The sequence below is a fragment of the Podarcis pityusensis genome (assembly GCF_964106645.2).
Source record: "Podarcis pityusensis genome assembly, chromosome: 17".
NCBI lineage: Eukaryota > Metazoa > Chordata > Lepidosauria > Squamata > Lacertidae > Podarcis > Podarcis pityusensis.
The window spans coordinates 15,656,759-15,676,823 of NC_138042.1; the positions used below are offsets into that span (position 1 = coordinate 15,656,759).

Here is a 20,065-nt window from a genome sequence, read left to right on the forward strand (position 1 = left end):
TTAAAAAGTGACTTTTGTACATGCTAAAGGTTTATCTAGGACATAGGCAATGTTGATGGTTTTAACTCCTGTTATCAGTGAGTAATTAGAATAATAAAAGATACAAATGACTGGTTCTAGAACACAATTTAGAAGTAGCACCCTCTAATCCTATGATTCAGGGATCCAGAAGGACTACCATATTTTTTGCTCTATAAGACTCACTTTTTCCCTCCTAAAAAGTAAGGGGAAATATGTGTGCGTCTTATGGAGCGAATGCAGTCTGTGCAGCTATCACAGAAGCCAGAACAGCAAGAGGGATTGCTGCTTTCACTGCGCAGCGATCCCTCTTGCTGTTCTGGCTTCTGAGATTCAGAATATTTTTTTTCTTGTATTCCTCCTCCAAAAACTAGGTGCGTCTTGTGGTCTGGTGCGTCTTATAGAGCGGAAAATACGGTATTTCCTTTCTAGAAAACAAAGATGGGGAACACTGACTCTTCCAGACTTCCAGACACCATTTGCTTTTTTATTCTTTCATGTGAGAGAAATCATTATTAAATACAAAAATAAATAGAATACGCTAAAAATAACTGGTGTTTGGGGGAACGCTTATAAATATTACCAGTTTTAGCAGGAACGCTTAAAGCGATTAAGAAATGGTGCAACTATTAAGTTACATATTATCAGCATTATGAAGCATTATGTGACACCCAGAAATTGTATATATTAAAGGAAGAGTTCTGTGTTATAAACCACTACCAAGAAAACAAAACAAAAAACAAAATAGGGGATTTTTGTTGCACTGGAATGAATCACAACTGAAAACTTGTGATACAATTATAGCAAAATCACGCCATATGTACAAGAAAAAACTGATATACTATAGTTTGTATTAAGTTTGCAACTAAAAGGAGAGGGCCGTGTACAGTTTTAAACTCCCGATATTTAAATAAAAGAATATAAAGCACATACCTAACGGGCTCGTTGGAAATGGGACTTTCAAGTGCTGAACATCAGCTGAATCGGGCCCCTTACTTTATGCCAAGGAAATCCACAGGGATGTGCCTTTGTTTTCTAGGAAGGCTATGCACCAGTATTTGAATACCAGCACTCCCTCTTTGAGGATAATTCACTTGCCTTGCCACATTATACCTTTTTAGCATCTAGCATCTATCAACATTCAGTTTGCATTACAATGAATATAAGCACTCAGACAGGTCTGATTCATGCCAAACAGCTGCTGTAATTTATGAATAAGCCGCATTTCCAACATGCAGCCTATGTAAGTTCATTAATAATGGAAGACTTTTTAAATAGCAATCCTGCTTTAGAGATCAGTAGAACATAAAAGGCATTTTGTTTGATCGCGGAAACACAAACCTACGGAAAGGAAAAATCTCCTACTGTATCGTGCCCTTGTACTTTAAAAAATATGTATGTCACAAAATGAAGAGAGTTACTAATTAGTATCATAACGCTGAAATGGAACCCCCAAAAAGGTCACCCAGACCCGGTCACCATGGGACCACCCACCCACTAGCCAGAGAGCAATCCAATAATTATAATTTTATTATTTATACCCTGGCCATCTGACTGGCTCGCCCCAACCACTCTGGGCAGCTTCCAGCATATAAAAAAACATAATAAAACATCAAACATTAACAACTTCCCTATAGAGGGCTGCCTTCTGGTGTGTTCTAAAGGTTGTATAGCTACTTATCTCCTTGATGTCTCATGGGAGGGCATTCCACATGGAGGGTGACACCAGGGAGAAGGCCCTCTGCCTGGTTCCCTGTATGGAAACCACCAGAAGGCCCTTGGAGCTGGACCTCAGTTTCCGGGCCAAATGACGGGGTGGAGACACTCCTTCAGGTATACAGGGCCGAGGCTGTTGAGGGCTTTAAAGGTCATCTCCAACACAATGCCACCCACATTAGCAGAGAGTGCTGAACACATGAAAAGCGTTTGGGGCAAACAGCTTCAGATGGCTTCTTCCAGACCTATGCTCTTCCAGATATCGTTAGGCTCCAACTCCCATCAACCCCAGCCAGCATGTCCCAATGTCTGGAATGATACAAGAATCCCTGCACACCTATGGAAATCGGTCAGACCTTGATAAAAAATAAATAAATTCCACACTGTAGACAACTGTATGTGTAGAAATCAGCTTCAACATGTGCAGCCCCATAGCCTAAATCTGCATAGTTTCTGCCTGGATTCTGTTTTTCATTCACCCTGTGTGATAGATACTAGGGCAGCCTTTCTCAACCTGTGGGTCCCCAGATGTTGTTGAACTACAACTCCCATCACCCCTAGCTAGCAAGGCAGAGCTCAGGGATGATGGGAGTTGTAGTCCAACAACATCTGGTGACCCACAGGTTGAGAACCGCTGTAGGGTGTTATGGAATGACAGGAACTGGTATACATTATTATTGTTCTTATTTATTAAATTTGTATACTGCTCTATACCCACAGGTCTCAGGTCAGTTCTCAACATAAAAGTGCAATATAAAATACACATAATAAAAATAAAAACAAGAACAACCCAATAATCCCCCCCATACACATTTTAAAAGGGCATTGTATGTCAATCAACCAAGACCTGGTTAAAGAGGAACATTTTTGCCTGGCAACTATAGGTGTATAATGAAGGCACCAGGCGAGTCTCACTGGGAAGAGCATTCCACAAATGGGGAGCCACTGCAGAAAAGGTCCGTTCTCTTGTTGCCATCCTCTGGACCTCTCATGGAGGAGGCACACGAAAAAAGGGCTTAGGGTCCAGCTAGGGGAGAGGCAGTGAATGAGACTGAGTTGTGAAACTGGGTTTTCTGTGAGATATAGCTGAGAGAGCAGAGAGAAAAGGAATGACTAGAATGGAATTGATGGCAGGGCTTTTGCTTTTGTGAATTCAATTTAAGTGTTTGACAATGATACAAGTAACTCAGTCTCTTCTAAAGATGTACCAAGTTAAAGCAAAAGTTACCTCCCTTAAGCCAACAGAGCTCTGAAATGCTAAGGAGGTTTTCAGTGCAAAACACAGAAAGCACTGAACAACAAAGATTTTCTTTTACAAATTACTAGCATCACTGGAACTCCTTAAGAAACGCCTGCAGTCGTTTTTGAAATGCTACTGGAGGAATTCTTTAGGCTGAAACGCAGCAATCCCAAGCAGAGGCTTGAAGGAGAAACAACAGTTACACATCTGGAAGAGGAGTTGCTTCACAGCCTTTGTGTACTGCTGCCCAAAGGAGCTGCAAACAGTTGCCTGGCAGGTTGCAAGTCTGTTCCCTTTTTTAAAAGCCTGGCCTCTTCAGATGAGAAGGGTTTGCTCAGCTACTCAGTCCTGTTCAGATGTCAAAGGCAACCCATAAAACAATCCGATTACTCCTGTGGAGCCACTTCTGTAGCAGTATGGGAATGGGAGCAAAGGATTCTGGGTAGCTTTGTCGTGGGGGGGGGCTTTGTAATTGGGTCGCTACATTTAAAAGGCAATGATTACTGACTTAAATTACAGTATGGCAGTTTTGTATTGTATCTTGCATCCCTTGCGCCTCTATGAGTTTTTGCTATGCTAATGTTATATCTTACCCATGTATAATTGTCATTACCCTAGTACGTACAGCAGAGGATGTCTTAATCTGAGAAGACATCTGGTGATGGAAATTCCAGCACTGCCATTAGACACAGGGGGTGTGAGGGAAAAAACAAGCTTTTAAAAAGAGTTTCCCTGAATTTTGCCAATAATTCTTCCATGACATTTTTCTAAGGAACTCCTGAAAGATCAGATCCCATCACTTCCACATTAAGTAACAACTCCAGCTGTGATTTCTACACACTGAGTGGAAAGCCTAACTACTTTACTCACAAACAGAAGGTCTTGTTTCAGTACTTATGATGAGTCTCGGAAACTGTACACCAAATCCCAAATGCGCAGTCACCCTGCGGTAATTTTGCTGGAAAATATGGGGGGCAAGGTTTTCATTGCAAAGATAACACAATATGGGCTCTGGAATTCTGCAGATAATTCATGTAACTAAGAGAAAATATTAAATCCAACATACATAGTATGAGATAGTTACAAACATGCACTGTGTGTGAGAGAGGGGTGGAGGAGGGAGGGATAATGAATCTAGCCATCCAGGAAACAGACGCCAGCCAATCCTCGGGTTGCAGGAACTGTAAAATCAGTCTCGAAAATGAACATCTGGAACATTTACATCTTAAATCTAGAGCTGATCTTATACGACCAGAGTCCATGGGGATGATGATAAAGTATTGACTGAATGAACACCTGTTTGTGTTGATTTACATACCTTTTTCTTCAGTTTCATTCAGTCAAAAGGTTATCTTGTCTACGCATACTATGTTAACAAAAGCTGACGTACTGGACTGCGTTTGATCCAGGGTCATGAATTAGGTATACAAACAATGTTACATTAACAAGTTTTTATGATGTATAAGCAGGGGTGGGTTTTTTTGAGCTAAGAGCAACTTTCCCTACAGCTACTACTATTCACAATTTTAAACCCGTCCAGATCATTCCAGGGGCTTGTATTTTCACTTCCATCCTGTCCTGCTTTGCAGCCTATAGATGCCAAAAACCATCTACATCCATTAAAATATTACATGGGTGGGCAGTAAGCATGACAGCATGTCATTAAAGGATAATAGCATAAGAAAATATCTGCTGTTGTCCACAAACTTTTGTAATCAATAGATGCCAAAGATCATCTACATCTATTACAACATTTCCAGAGTGAATTGTAAGTGTAACATCACATCATAAAAAGCACATGTCAGTATCTCCTGCTGCCCACTAAGTTACTACATTACCACTCAGTGACCTAGTTCTCATATCAACACTAAGCCAAACCTTGGCTTGGCACCAATGCACACAATCTTGGAGAGGAGCTTGCAGCTTTCTTTGCTGATCCAAGCCAAGATTTGGCTTGGTGTATCACCGGAACCTAGACTCATGAGCTATAACTAAAGTTTGCCCATTGATTTACAGCTTGTGGATTGTTTGGGAAAGCTAACCAGCCAATTTCTTGATCATAGGCAGTACTAAAAATGTGTTTTTTCTATCACTTGGTCTTTTGAAACCCAAAGCTACCTCTAAAATGCATATGTTCCTGCATTGACTACAGCGATGTTTTACCTCCTTAATTTTCACTGGAAGGTAGCCGAAACCTCTTCTTAAAGTGATTTCTCCTTTGGTAGCACTAACAGAGCACGTTAAGAATAACTGGGTGAAATCAGAAAATTAAAATTGGATGCTGAGATTTGGCACATAACTTGTATAGATAGATATTTTGCCCAACTTTCTGCAACAGTTTTCTCTCTCTCTCTTTTTTGGCTTGGAGACAATTACTTTTTCTGTAACCCGCGTCTAGTGTGTTTGTTAGTAAAGGCAGCAAGGAAAAAATGTGTGTGACTATTTTTACATGTGGTCTAGTTTCCATATTTTCTCAAAAGTTACCTTTCAAAAACTCTGGTCACCTAGGGGAGGAGAAAGGATGAAGAAATCTGAAAACACATTTGCCAAAATCCAGTTCTACCTGTCCTCAGAAGCCCTAAGTAGACAAGGAGAATTTCTAGGCTTTGATCAAATGCCAGTCCAACACAGTTTTTTGCGGTTAGGTACATTATTTATGGCTTTCAATTAACTTACCATCAGAAGATCGCTCAGGAGGAATATGCCAATATGAGCACTACCTGTATTCCTTTACCACAAGACAAACAAATGTCAGGTAGGTGTTCATATTTTTTGATGCTTAGCATGGATAGCTAAATGGAATCTCCATATTCAGAAGTATAATGTACCTTTGTGAATTTCACAATACCAGTGTCATGCACCCACAGCTATCTCTGAATTCAGATAGATAGGTAAACAGATGTATATGATTAATTTGGCCACCAAACTTTGGTTTTCTTGCATGTCGAGACTACAGTGCACCATTACCTGAATAGTTTGCTTGCTGGCCTGAAGTCTTTGTTCAACAAGATGCAGCTGGGATGTTAATTTTTTATTTGTTTCCCTGGACGTTTTGAGAGATGACATGGCTGTCTTTTTCGAATTCTGAAGAATGGCTAACTGCTGTTGTAAGGATGTAATCCGTCCCCTGAGTGAAATGGCACAGCCAGGTTTCTGACCCACGATACTTCTCTTCTCTCTGTTTACTAAACATTGGTCACAGAGATCAACAATTAATTTGATGGTTTGCATTGACCTTTGATGAAATGGTCATCCTCTCTTCACACTTTAATGCCTCACAACTAAACATTCTTTAGAATCAAGTCCTAATCAAGCCCCCTTTTCTAGTTGAGACAATGCAGGATTTAGTATACAGTACTACTATATGGGCATTAAATGCATGCTAGATGCTGTGCGCATGACTGATAGAAGACTATTTAAAAGTAACGTATCAGAAGTGAAGAGGGTGTGCCTTCAAATTTCCCTCTTTGCAAATTTGAAAGCACATTGGTTATCATAGTAGAGAAAACAGGTGCAACAGGCCAGGTGTTAGTGTATGATTTTGGATCTGACTGTGCTGAAGGAAATGCCCTCTGAGGTCCTAAACTCTGAGTCATTCTTCTTGACCTGCAAACGCAACCCCAGAGAGTACTGGCTGTGCACCCCCACCTCAGAATACAAGGCAGACATGAAGAATACTGCACACTCCCAGTTAAGAATTTGTCCAGAATTTGACCATCTCCAACACCTTTCTTCATCTGAATTCCATACTTTCCCCAAATGCTTGGGATTAGGTCAGAAGCAAGACTGTACAAAATTCAGCACTAATGCAGTCATGAATATGCTCATCCAGTTATCAGTGTGTTCTCAACTTGTTTTTATTTAGGGTGATTTAGGCTTCTGGTAAATAAGTAAAGGGCAGCAGTATGGTACTGCATGGACCACAGAAGGCGGTCTGTACTGTTCTGTTACTGCTCAAAACCCCGCTAATGTTCATGGACAGAAATAAGTTACCAACAGAAATTGGCCTCAGATACCCGGGACAGGAGAAAAATACATGCATATGTGATATTTAACTGGCTTTGATTACATTAAAAGTCACTCTACACAGATATTAGAGTGCAATGATAATAGGATGATAAATTTTACTTTTCACAAACAATGCAAGCGTTTTATAAGAATCTTACCTTTACTTGGGTTGAGAGCTGAATGCAAGATCTTCTTTCTGTGGAAAGGAACTACTTCTGTCTCTTTCTTTTGCTAGAGTCACCAAAAAGAAACATGTACCGAATAGTAGAGCATGTGGCTATACATGAGATAGTTGGGTATTTTAAAAAGCTACAAATCAGCAAAGGAGGATACCTTCACCCTGGTGTGGCTTCCCTTTATCACACATACAGCACAACTAAACAATTACCTATCCCCCACAACAGCATACAAATCAATATGGATAATCTGGCCCTAGCAAAAAAACAACAACCACCCAAACCACACTGTAACAAACTGAATGCAACCAACCAAATTCTGGACTCTCTAATCTCTTGCAATGCCTATCTACCTATATACATATGCACACAAATAATCTACCCTCGTGACGCTGACACGAAAACCCTGCACAAACACTATGCACTAGGACGAAAGATCATTATTCCCCTCCCTCCCTTGCTCCTCCTCTCTCCCCTCTCTTTTCCCCCAACAGCACAATATGACAATAGTGTCTTATACCAAATGTAAACAAACTGTGAAATAGACTCTATGAAAGTGGAGGTGCTATATGCACTTTTACTTGTTAATTTGTTTATTTTGTAACACAAGGAAACAATTAATAAAAACTATTTTGTTTAAAAAGCTACAGATTATCCTTCCCTTTGTGAATCAACAAGAGACTAATCAACAATGTAGAAAGTGAAGAACTTCCTGTATTTACTGAACTCTGAATACAAGCTTGGGATTGTGCATGTGATGCTTAGTAAGGTGAGAGAAGTAAGAATACGGGAGTGGTCAATTGCACCCTGCATAACTGGAAGGCTGCTCTGTGGAGGAGAACAAACTTTGGGAATTCACCCAGGCAATCACTCAGACAGACCATCAAAATATACCGTATTTTTCGCTCTATAGGACGCACTGGACCATAGGACGCACCGGACGATAGGAGGGGGAGAACAGGGGGAAAAAAATTCTCCCCCTCTCTGCTCAGCGACCCTTCAGCGAAGCAGCAGGAGAAACGGAGCCCCTTCCATTTCTCCTCCCACTTCGCTGAAGGGGCGCTGCGCAGCTCTCCCTCTCTGCTGAAGCCAGGAGAGTTTTACGCACTGACCCCTCTCGCTCTCCAGGCTTCGGCGAAAGCAACGCAAAGCCTCCGAAGCGCGGAGGGAGCGCTCCCTCTGCGCTTCGGCAGCTTCGCGTTGCTATCGCTGAAGCCAAGGAGCCTGCATTCACTCCATAGGACGCACACACATTTCCCCTTAATTTTCCTATGGAACGAAAAATACGGTACCTTAATGCAGATCAAGGCATTTTCCCAAACACACTTTATTATGCTAAGAAACATTGCGAGATACCAAACAAAAGGTTCTCTGTGGAAAACATATCTGAAATGCCAATGCAAATCTCATTCAGTTCAACCATGGCTCCTACTAGAACAGCATTTAACAGCTGTATATCAGGGTTCATATAAACTAAGCTCTCCTTGGACAACAACGGTGTGAAGAGTGCACTGCCTGATGAGCCAAGCAGGAACACCTGTTAGCTACACAGATGCAAACAGGATTTGCAGTGACACTGTGAAAACAAAGAGATCCATGTTGTGAGTGACTTTAAAGAAATAGTTGCCACACAGCACAGGTTTCATACAGGACTACTATATTTGTGACTGATTGCAAGATCTGTTGCAGAGGTAAGTAAATGCTTAGGATGTGATTTTCAGCTGCTGCACCAGTGCAACGTCACACAACACTAACAATATTTGATAACAGAGTGGCTGTTTAGCCAGCTTTTTCATGCCTTATCAGACTTGTGATGTTGCCGCTTCCTCATAGTTTGATCCCCTGCCACTCTGTTAACATATCTTAAGAGGAACCACTATGTACAAGACAAATGCATTTGATCACCATTAAATATTTGTCACATACATTGAAGAGCAGCATGGTTAAATGTGCTCAAGTCCATTTTTACCTTTTTGTAGCATGTTTTGCTTGGGCCTTCTAAATGCACACTGTTTGGAGGCATGCAATTATCTTCCACCTTATTTTGTTCCTGTTGGTCATTTTTGTCTGTCGGTGGAGTATGCTGTGCTCTTTTTGCAGTTATTGTCCCCAGATTCTCGGAAACTGGTATTTCAGAGTCACTATGAAGACCAGATTTGGAAACATTAGAACACTGGGGTTTAATGATCTCCAATTATCCAATAAAGCAGAAAATAAAGCAACCACATAATGATCTAGGAAAAAACAAACACACAAAAACACAAACTAAAGTGCTATTATTATTATTATTATTATTATTATTATTATTATTAATACCCCACACATCAGGTGGTTTCCCCAGCCACTCTGGGCAGCTTACAGCATATCTAAAAACATAAAACATCAAGCATTAAAAACCTCCCGATAAAGGGCTGCCTTCAGATGTCCTCTAAAAGTTGTGTAATTCTTTATCTCCTTGACATCTGAAGGGAGGGTTTTCCAAAGGGAGGGCGCCACTACTGAGAAGGCCCTCTCCCTGGCTCCCTGTGACTTAAATTCTCGCAGTGAGGGAACCAGCAGAAGACCCTCAGAGGACCTTAGTCCTCCAAACCTTCACCCCATATCCTAAAATTTAGAGAAATAAGTTATATGAAGTACTGACTATAAGAATGTAATTTCATCATCTTTATTTTGATCCCTTTTAAAATGCAATGGATGCTTCCTGCTTAAGGAAAGGGAATGGAGAAAGGAAACAGCAGCAAGAAATCCCAACAACTGTTCTGATTCCTTGCATTAGTTGCCCAGGACTCTGGGGGCCACTTATCACTTGACCCTTGGATGTTGCAACCGTATCTAAAGATCCAGAATAGAATAATTGTTCTGTTTTTCTTTAAGGAAATATGTGTATTGGGAAAATTCTGAGAAGCTATTAATTCTCTCCTCTAGACAGGGTTATGCATAGTTCAGACACTATATTTTCACTGGCATAGATGTGACATTTCTGCATAGGCCACATGTGGCCTTGCTTGTCCCCAAATCTGTGGGAGAACTTTCCCCCAGAATTCAGAAAGAGCCTAATGGTAACCATATAAAGGGCATAGGATCATTGATAAATATGAAAAGCAACGGTGCCCAGCTTACTTTGAGGTGACTTAAAGAATATGCTGACTGAAAGGCTTCAGTGATGGCAAGGGAGAACTTAATCTCAAACTTTTAAAACTGAATTAAGCTTCATCTGATTGCCTCTAAGGATACATGTGCCTAGTATGTTTCTTTTGTATCCTGAGAGCGCTGATTTCGCATATCTGAATAAAGCAGATTTAGATTGCTCTGGACTACAATACACAGTATCCCTGACCACTCACCATGCAAACTGAGGCTGATGGGAACTGTAATCCCAAACAACAAGATGAGATCAGGGTGGGGAAACTGGTATAAGACAACACGGATGACCTAACTCAATCCATGACAGCTTCCTAAGCCCTTAACATTATATACACAAAGACATACACACACACATGATCAAATACTTGAGATAAAAATAAACCTCCAAAATATCCAATGTTTTCATCATGGCCAAAACTACTTACTACTAAACAGTGTTATGTTTCTGTGATATTGCCACCTTTAGTAGCGGAAGTTGAAAATGACCACTCCTCCTGTCGTGGAAGGAATGTGAAAGCCACAAAATTTATATATTATCCAGATTTCAAATTAAAGTCAAGGTCTGATCGAAACCATGGATGAGGAACCTGTAGTCCTCCATATATTGCTGGACTGTAACTCCCATCATCCTTAAGCATTGGCCATGGAGGCTGGGGCTGATGGGAACTAGAGTCCAATAACTTTTAGCGGGCCGTGGGTTCCCCACCCACATCTAAACTCTTAAACATCTTATAAAGATAATGTGCAAATTGTTACAAAGGATCTTCAGTTATTATTGGATAAGACAAGCATCACATGACCTGGAAGATCCATTGTTGTACACATTTTTGAAGCGGATGTTTCTTATTGCAGACTTATTCTGCACACATTTTGGTTCATTTGATGAATACAAGTAACTGTCCAAAACCAACGTTCCATAACTGAAGATTTACAAATGTACTATACAATTCAGGTTGAACATGAAAAGGGGTGTGATAAATTTGTTTGATTTAACAACATTCATAAGATTAAAAAACAACAACACACAAAACCGCCACAAATACTGGGAAATATTCAAGGAATTATTCTCATGTGCAAATGGCAAGTTCTGAAAGTTGGATGATGCACATTATATGTATGAAATGAAATCAAGTGGGAAGCTGAGGAACTTTGCACCCATTGGCCTCTTACAACTATGGAAACATCCTGAAGTGGCTTCATTTCAGGATTGGAAATAGCATTTGCTAAGGACTGTTTCTAAGCACCTATGCAGTTATACTTACCTTTACAGAACTGATTTTTCAACCATCATTCAATTAAAGTTAGTACAATGACTGCACATAAAACATACATGAAATAATTAGTGTGGATGATCCTTAATTTAAAGGACGTTAAACAGCTTGTAGACATCTGGTTGCAAGCTGAAATGGGTCATTCAAAATTTATCTAACTAAATTAAGGGGAGAAAATGTTTCTACTCCCGGGTCGGCATGTCACAAGATAACTAAACCGACTTCGCAAGGCTTGCCTGGGAATCCTTAGCTGTCAGTGGTGAATATGCAAAGGGCCAGCAAATTAAATCAACCTGCCAAACTGTCAATTTCAAGCCTCATGACTGCATGAAAATAGCATCACTGGAAGAAATCAAGCATCGCCTTCTTTTGGGTTTCCTGGCACCTACTCAAATACTCGTGCAGTTGTGGCTAATTTTGCATGCAAATTTCAGTCAATAAACTCAGAACAAGACCTCCCAAGATATTTCAAAGGCTCTGACAGTATTTTTTCTGAATACCAAATCGACAGTAGTTAAAATTCAATCTCTATTTGCTAGTACTTTACATATGCACAGTGTCCCCTCTACAGAGCGAAGTTAATGAGAGCCGTACCTGCTTTCACTCACATCCTCCCAGCCGTCCTTATTGAAGTTCTCAAATACACCGCTCATAACCTTGATGGACTGATTGAGAAGAGACTGGTGATATCCCACTAAGCCTTTCTTCTTCCCTGTTTTCAACTTAACTTTGGCACTTCTACTCTTACACAGACATTGCCTGCAGGATGCCTCCGCATTGGCCATGGAAGGCACTGTCCTTGCTCTGTCCAGCGAACTCTGCAATTGCCTCACTTGACTCAGTAGATCCTTCTTTTCATCTCTCAGCGAGTTTGCTTCTGCCAATTGCCTCTTCAGAGAGGCAACCTCTCTCTCTAGCCCATCTATCAGTAGCAGCAGGTCTGCTTTGTCCTGCTGGACTTCTCTGATTTGTTTCAGTAGCATCTCCAGCTCCTTCTCCCTGGCCTCTGCTTCTTCCTTCTGCTGTTTGAGCAATGCTTTCAGATCACTGTTACCTTTCGTTAACCCTTTGTTGATTTCCTTCAATCTCCTTGATTCTCTCTCGAAACTCTTTAGCCTCCTTTCCAGTTCCGAAACCTAAATACAACAGCAAAAAACCCCACATATTTCAGTTTTAACCTTTCAGACAGCAGTCAGTCTAGCAATTATGTCTTAATGTCCTATATACTCTCTATGAAAACAAAATTGCATCCAATGCAAGGGCAAAAGCTATTTAAAGTACCTAATCGAAAAATAATTCCAAGGTAGTGCAGATGAATGCATTTGAACTGCAATAATACATCTGTTAAACAAAGGGCAGATGGTAAAAGGAAGTTAACATTCCCAACAAAGTGACACAGAAGTCTAAATATAGTCAGAGACTTTCAGCACAATCTTATACACGTCTGCTCAGATGGAAGTCCCATTGAGTTCAGTGGGGCATACTCCCAGGTAAGTGGGAACGGAATTGCAGTCAGGGGTGCCAACTTGAATAAAATATGGGGGGGGGGGGCAGGTAAGCCCGCCCCACATAATCACAAGATGCGGCATGCACACACCATTTGAATGGAAACGTCCATCAGCTTTGGGAGTGTGCCCTCAAATATTTTATTGGGGAGGCTGAAGAGACCTCGGCCCTTAGAAGCAATGTATTGCCTAGACACTGTAATGGATTGCATATAGACTAACAGTAGACAGGAACGTGGGATGAGTTTTCTGGGCCATCCCCCTGAATTTTGGAACTTTCATTGCTCAGCTTCTGGCTGACAATAAAGAGATTTTTCTTCTGGTTTTTTATAATAGCCTCTTTAGTCTTGTTGAGCTATAATTGCTCAACATTCAATTTCTGTTTTCTTACTTATATTTCTTCTTTTTAAAATTGCTTTCGTGTCTGCTTTATACACAACCTTGAGAGCCGTGTGTCCAAAAGTTATCCCAGATATGAGACATTATTAAACTTTAAAATAAATTCTGCACATTAAATTCAGACTGAGCTACACTGTCTCAAGAAATAATATTTATAATTTCAGTTATTTTGATGCTTATAAACTTAATACAGTGGTACCTCAGGTTACATATGCTTCAGGTTACAGACGCCACTAACCCAGAAATAGTACCTCGGGTTAAGAACTTTGCTTCAGGAAGAGAACAGAAATCGTGCTGTGGCGGCGTGGCAGCAGCGGGAGGCCCCATTAACTAAAGTGGTCTTCAGGTTAAGAACAGTTTCAGGTTAAGAACGGACCTCCGGAACGAATTAAGTACTTAACCCGAGGTACCACTGTAGCTTCATTCAGATCTTTATCTGAATGTTCTTCAGCCAACCGTGGTCCCTGGGGTTGAATGTGACCAACTTTTAAAGGCTGGGTACAGACTGGAGTCAAGCCTGCACCACTACAGGCCTCTCCCAAGCCCTGCCCACCCAGTAAGCCCAGTATTGCTCCCCAGGGGATGGAGCCTGCTGCGATGGGACGGCAACAGCTGCCCACATTCACATCAGTAGTGTGGTGGCCCTGCATTCTCCACCCCTGCCCTTCTGACGATGACAGGTTACTGCCCGTCACTTAACAGGAATCTTAACTGCACAGGGAAGAGTGTAAGAACATTCCGTTTAATGCAATGACAGGTCCCCCCCACCAAATATCTTTTGGGTGAACATGGGGAAGTCTGGAGTAAAGATGAGTGTGGCTGGGGAAAATCCCCAGTCACAACTGTAATGAAAATGATACTTTTGCATGGTCATAGCAGACCTTGGCCTATTAAATCCTTCATTATTATTTTTCAGAAATACAGAGCAGACAAAATGGTTAGTGATTCTGCCAGGATATTGCTTGAATGAATAAACCTCACCATCAAATTTGTCATTTTGGTGCACGAGCCAAGTGAATACTGTTAGTGTCAGAGCATTTAAACTTGCATAGGTGGTGTGTATTGATACAATTCTGGTTTCAATTAGAATCAAGATTGAAGTGGAACTCAGGGATGTTACTCTGACCAATTGTCAGTGCTTTTGAGGCTAAAAGAAGTGGCACTCTGCCTAAGTCCAGTTGGAGTACTGTTATTCATTACAGAAAATAGTTGGATGATGTTCCAGAAGGAATTGCTACAGCTCTCAGCTCTAGTTACTCCCCACCATAAGCCAGCTACAATTGCAGCAAATAGCAATGAAACACCACCCTGTATATCTGGGTAGTAAATACACTATGGAGTTAGTGCCAGAGCTGAAGCCTGTCTGATAATAATTTACGTCAAATTAGCCTCCATCATAAAGCCCTCCTATGTAAGATGCTTGCTGCCTTTTAGTTTTGTAAAACAGATTCTTCTTTATTTGGTGCAGGACTAGATCATTTACAATAGTTGAAAGGAAACAATGAATGTCTTCAAGGTTTATACCCTAAGGTCTCATGATAACACCTTTAATCCACAGAGATGGAATTTAGAGTGTACCTGGCAAACAAAATTACTCTGAAACACAGGTGATTGGTGTGATATCCTCTACTGTATCGCTCAAATTATTTCAATTACTCACTCTACCTTAAGATAAATGAATGTGAGCATTTCCTGTTCTGTGTTATTATTTTAACATGATGTTTGTCATTCAGTAATAACGAGATGACAGCCTTCATTACCTGACCATATGGCAAGTGTTAGAAGTATATGCAATCACATCATCTGCTGTAAATTACTGTACTTCCTACAAGCTAATTCACAAATATAAGATAAATGGACATAGCTATCCTGATATTAAGTCACAAGGTCTCGCCTATTCAGTTCAAGCACACTGTTAAAACTTCAGTTTAAGCAGCTCAAGAAATGGGGATGGAAAAGCGGAAAGACACTTTTAAATATATTTTTGGAGCAGACATATGGTAAAGCACAGCCTCCTAAGTGAGCAGCTGTTAACAAAATGAACTACTTAATATCAGTTCTAGAGATGTGGAGGCTCAGGAAGAAACAGCAACATTTCACCCCCTTTATCCCAGGCCTTCCCATTTCTTGCACCTCATCCAAATAGTTTGTTCCTCAAGGGCTGCCAACATGGCTTTCTGGGGCCAGTACATTGTATATGAATTAGGCCCTCTGCCCACTTGCAAAAAAAAGGGGAGGGGATAAGTTTGCATAAAATTTGCATATGATTTGTGTCAAATCCAACTTGTGTGCACGTGTGGATGGGGTGAATGGCCCCCAAATGGGTCACAAACAACTAAGAAGACAGAATGTTGGTGGGTCAAGCTGTTCCCATAATTCTACTGCCCTACTAGCAAAGGCTTGACCTGCTTAATTTCTGCCTGCCATGCATCTGTTAAAGGCATAAGAGTGCAGTTCTCCCCCAAGAATTCGGTTTCATGAGCTGAAAACTGGTTACGTCACTGTACATCTTTCATCATTTAATTTAGGCTGGAAATATTTACTTCAATATAACACCAGGTGTGGTATTTCAGATTGCTGGGGCAGGTATCTAAAAAGGATTAAGATCTGCAGCAACCAAGGTGCAGATAAATTCTAGATTAAACTGTTAAATAGCAAGCACTATATTCTAAGAGCAATTGTGGTCATTTCTTCATGTTTCATAAGAAATACGCTAATGTTATCATCACAGATCAAACAGCCTTTAATTCTTGGCTTTGGTTTTTAGCAAAAAGATTTGAGCCTCTGACATAATTATGTTGATTCGAAAGTTTAGACGAGCAGCAACAACCGACACCCAACAATTCCCCTCTTTCCTCCCCTCACGCTGTGGGCGGTAAACCAAGTAATATACACCACACTGCTATGTTGATGCTAAAATCCTCTTGTGCAGTCAGAGAATAACTTTGGAAAAATTTAGTTTCAGTTCAGTGGTGGTTGTGTTCAACCCAGGGATTGTGTTTTACACAAACCATCACCAGTTTCGAAATATGTCAACTTCGGCCATGGGTTACAAAGCGGGCTTGTTTAAACTACAAAGTTAATGTAAAACATGACCCCTAGTTTGGTCAGAATTAAAAGGCATATTTAAGGGAAACAAAGTCACTGTCCTAGCTGTGCAAAAGCAGGGGAGAGTGTGTGAGCTTGAGGATGACTGCAGTGTGTGCACAGCACTAAACCATGGTTTACTGCAGCATCCAAACTGGGCCAATAAGAAGCCTATATACAGGGGGGCGGGGTACATTGGGCTCTTGGAAGTCTTTGATGATTTCATTCATTTATTTTTCACATGTTTCCTTCACGCAATATACCAATGCGCCTCTGCCCCCATACATGATTTGTGAATCAGCAAACCAGTGCCATCATCTTAGAGGTACCACATATAGGCATAAAACCAATTACATCGGGGTTTTTTTTTTAAAAAAAATAGCACTATTTTGCACTGTGAACTTACACACTTATGCATACACAACCGAGTCTTGAAATTGTCCTTTCTGCAAGTATAAAAAGCCATTGGGGTGTAGTATTCACGTGTTGTACTATACAAAAGCAAACTGCGGCACACAAAATGTTTACTAAAGCTTCATAAAACAAAGAAATGCTTCCATTTACATCTAGATCTTCCCTGTCTCTTTAAATACATTTTAAAAATTTTCGTTCCCTCTACAAGAGACACATATATATTTTCCACAAGCATTGATTTCTGACACAATTTTGGCAGTTAGGGTTATTTTGAATTATGGGTGGTAATTAAAAAAAAGAACACATGGCTTACATTCATCAGTTCTGTCTTTTAACTTATGATCCCTTACACTGAAATTGAGATTTAACTTGCTGGACTCAATATCTTACAGATTAGGGTACCTTCAGTAATGTCTGTGCTGGTATTTCTTTCACATTCTTCTTTGGAGTACTGTTCTTGACCCCATCCTCTTCACCAAGTCTAAAGAGCAGCTCTGGAAGAGGAAATAAATAATATATTTTGACACCTAATATCCTAGTAAAACAATACCAAGACATTTTAAGGAAATGGGTTCATTGGCTTCCCAATTATGAATAATGTGGTCTATTTTCTTGTCAAGCCATTTGGTCAGCCTCAAAAGAGTGACCTTTTTTTAAAGTCTTATGCTGTATAATTATTAATCCTTGTAGCATCACCATGTTTTCCCCCCCAGTACAAGCTTTTCAAAGGTACAATAGATGTGCAGGTTAAAGATGCTGTACTTTTATTCCCATCTTCATTCTTTTATAGACTATTCCCTCTGTGCCATAAAAGGCAAATTCACAAGTCTTTTTATCTACACAGTCACTAGCAGTTTTGTTCTCTGGGTCTTATCCCCTGCCAGGAGGATCAGAGTGATTGGCGAACAAAGCAAACAGAAACAGAATTAGGGTGGACGGAACTTTAAACTCCCTTTCTTGTAAGGTGAAAGATCAAGTGCTTTACAGGATAAGTCGCACTGAAATGCTGGAGATTCATAGCAATTAGAAACTCCAGCAACCAACTGGTGACCCATCATTCTATTCACCACTCTGGCAAGTAAATTTTTATTCAGAATTTGTACAAAAAAAAAAAAAAGAAAAGAAAAGAAAAAAGAACTAACAAATACAAAAATAAACATTTTAACATAAATTATTCATCCTATTTTCATACTATACAAAAAGGAAACATACAATCATACAAAAAATAATAATATAACCATTAGGCTCTCCTTAGCCTTTGACTTCCCTTCACCCTTTTGGTAAGTATCAAATAAATCTCGGATTGCGTAATTAGTTTATTAAAATTTATAGTTATTAGCTGATAAAGTTTTTCTAATACCGCCAGTTCCTCCTATATATCCGTTCCAATATAATTCCAAAATTTACTCCAATTTTTTTGAAATTTCTGGTCGTCTTGCTCTCGTATTCTGCCTGTTAATCTATCTAGCTCGGCATAGTTGATCATTTTGACCTGCCAGTCACTTATGTTAGGAATAGTTTCTATTTTCCAGTTTTGTGCCAGCATAATTCTTGCGGCTGTGGTGGCATAGAGAAATATTTTTTTATCTTCATTTTTTATTTCCTTACCCATTATTCCCAGCAAAAAGGCCTCAGGTCTCTTGGGAAAAGTATATTTAAAAACTTTTTTAAGTTCATTATAAATTGCTTCCCAAAAAACCTTCACCTTGTTGCATTGCCACCACATATGGTAGAGGTCTCCCTCCACTTCACCACATTTCCAGCATGTCTTATTTTCTGATCTATAGATTTTAGCCAATTTTGCCGGCGTAAGATACCATCTATAGAGCATTTTCCAAACATTTTCTCTCAAACTCGTACAGGCCGTAAATTTAATATCTCTATTCCACAATTTCAACCACTTTTCAAACTCGATGTTATAACCGAAGTCAATTGCCCATTTAATCATTGCCTCTTTGACTTCCTCGTCTTTTGTATGCCATTCCAGTAATATGTCATATAATTTAGACAATGTTTTGTTTTTGCCTTCTATTATTTCTATATTGAATTTTGATTTCTTGTCCTCAAAGCCCATTTTTCTTTTATCTTGTTTTAACATATCATTCACCTGATGATATTGTAGCCAACCGGTGAATTGATCCTTTATTTCCTCATACGGTTTAAGTTTAAGCCCTTGTTCTGATTTTCTTACCAAATCTTCGTAGGTGGCTGTCTTCCCTTCCATGTTGTTTTTTTTTATTGTTAAGACCTCTACTGGTGAAATCCACCATGGTGTTTTTCTTTCGAGAAGGTTCTTATTTCTTTCCCAGACCTGATATATTGGTCCCCTGAAAATATGGTTTAAGAAAGCCCTGTGGACTTTCACCTTCTCGTACCAGAGATATGCGTGCCACCCATACCGATTATTGAAACCTTCTAAATCTAGTAGGTCTCTGTTCTCCAATTTTATCCAATCTTTTAGCCAAAGTAGGCACGCTGCTTCATAATATAGGCTCAGATCTGGGAGAGCCATTCTATTCACCACTCTGAAGATCATCCACACGCTTGATGGTATCCCCCGACTGTACCTCCTCCTCGCTCTAGCCCCAAAGTTGAAAAGTCAAAACCTATTTTTTGTCACATACTAACCACTGTTTATAAAAGTAAAAACATGTGTTTCAAATAGGCAATCTGGAACCCGCCTTGAAAACACGCCCCGCTGCTCCATCTGATAAGCCAATTCTGCGGCCCAGTTCCAACCATTTCCACCACATCATTCCAATGCCTTTTCTGCACTTTGTGCTGGATATATTAATGACCACATGGGCAGAAACTCACTCACACAACTAGCCAGTGTGGTGTAGTGGTTAAGAGCAGTGGACTCGTAATCTGGTGAACCAGGTTCGATTCCCTGCTCCTCCACCTGCAGCTGCTGGGTGACCTTGGGCTAGTCACACTTCTCTGAAGTCTCTCAGCCCCACTCACCTCACAGAGTGTATGTTGTGGGGGAGGAAGGGAAAGGAGATTGTTATCCGATTTGAGACTCCTTAGCGTAGTGATAAAGCGGGATATCAAATCCAAACTCTTCTTCTTCTTAGCTTGCCCAAA

The 20,065-nt window shown here is 40.3% G+C and overlaps 1 protein-coding gene across 3 annotated transcripts in view; it reads right to left on the minus strand.

Annotated features, from left to right (window-relative positions):
- Positions 1–20,065, minus strand: part of CNTLN (centlein) — a 169,641-nt gene that overhangs the window by 51,703 nt on the left and 97,873 nt on the right. For all 3 annotated transcript variants that reach the window (XR_013980931.1, XM_080987712.1, XM_080987713.1), the window contains 5 exons: positions 17,381–17,472; positions 12,168–12,709; positions 9,128–9,299; positions 7,141–7,213; positions 5,942–6,159 (listed from right to left, as the gene is read on the minus strand). Coding sequence is in view for 2 of the 3 variants with exons in the window: in XM_080987712.1 (XP_080843838.1) it covers positions 5,942–6,159; positions 7,141–7,213; positions 9,128–9,299; positions 12,168–12,709; positions 17,381–17,472 (1,097 nt within the window). In the remaining variant the exon portion in view is untranslated. The remainder of the gene's footprint in view (positions 1–5,941; positions 6,160–7,140; positions 7,214–9,127; positions 9,300–12,167; positions 12,710–17,380; positions 17,473–20,065) is intronic.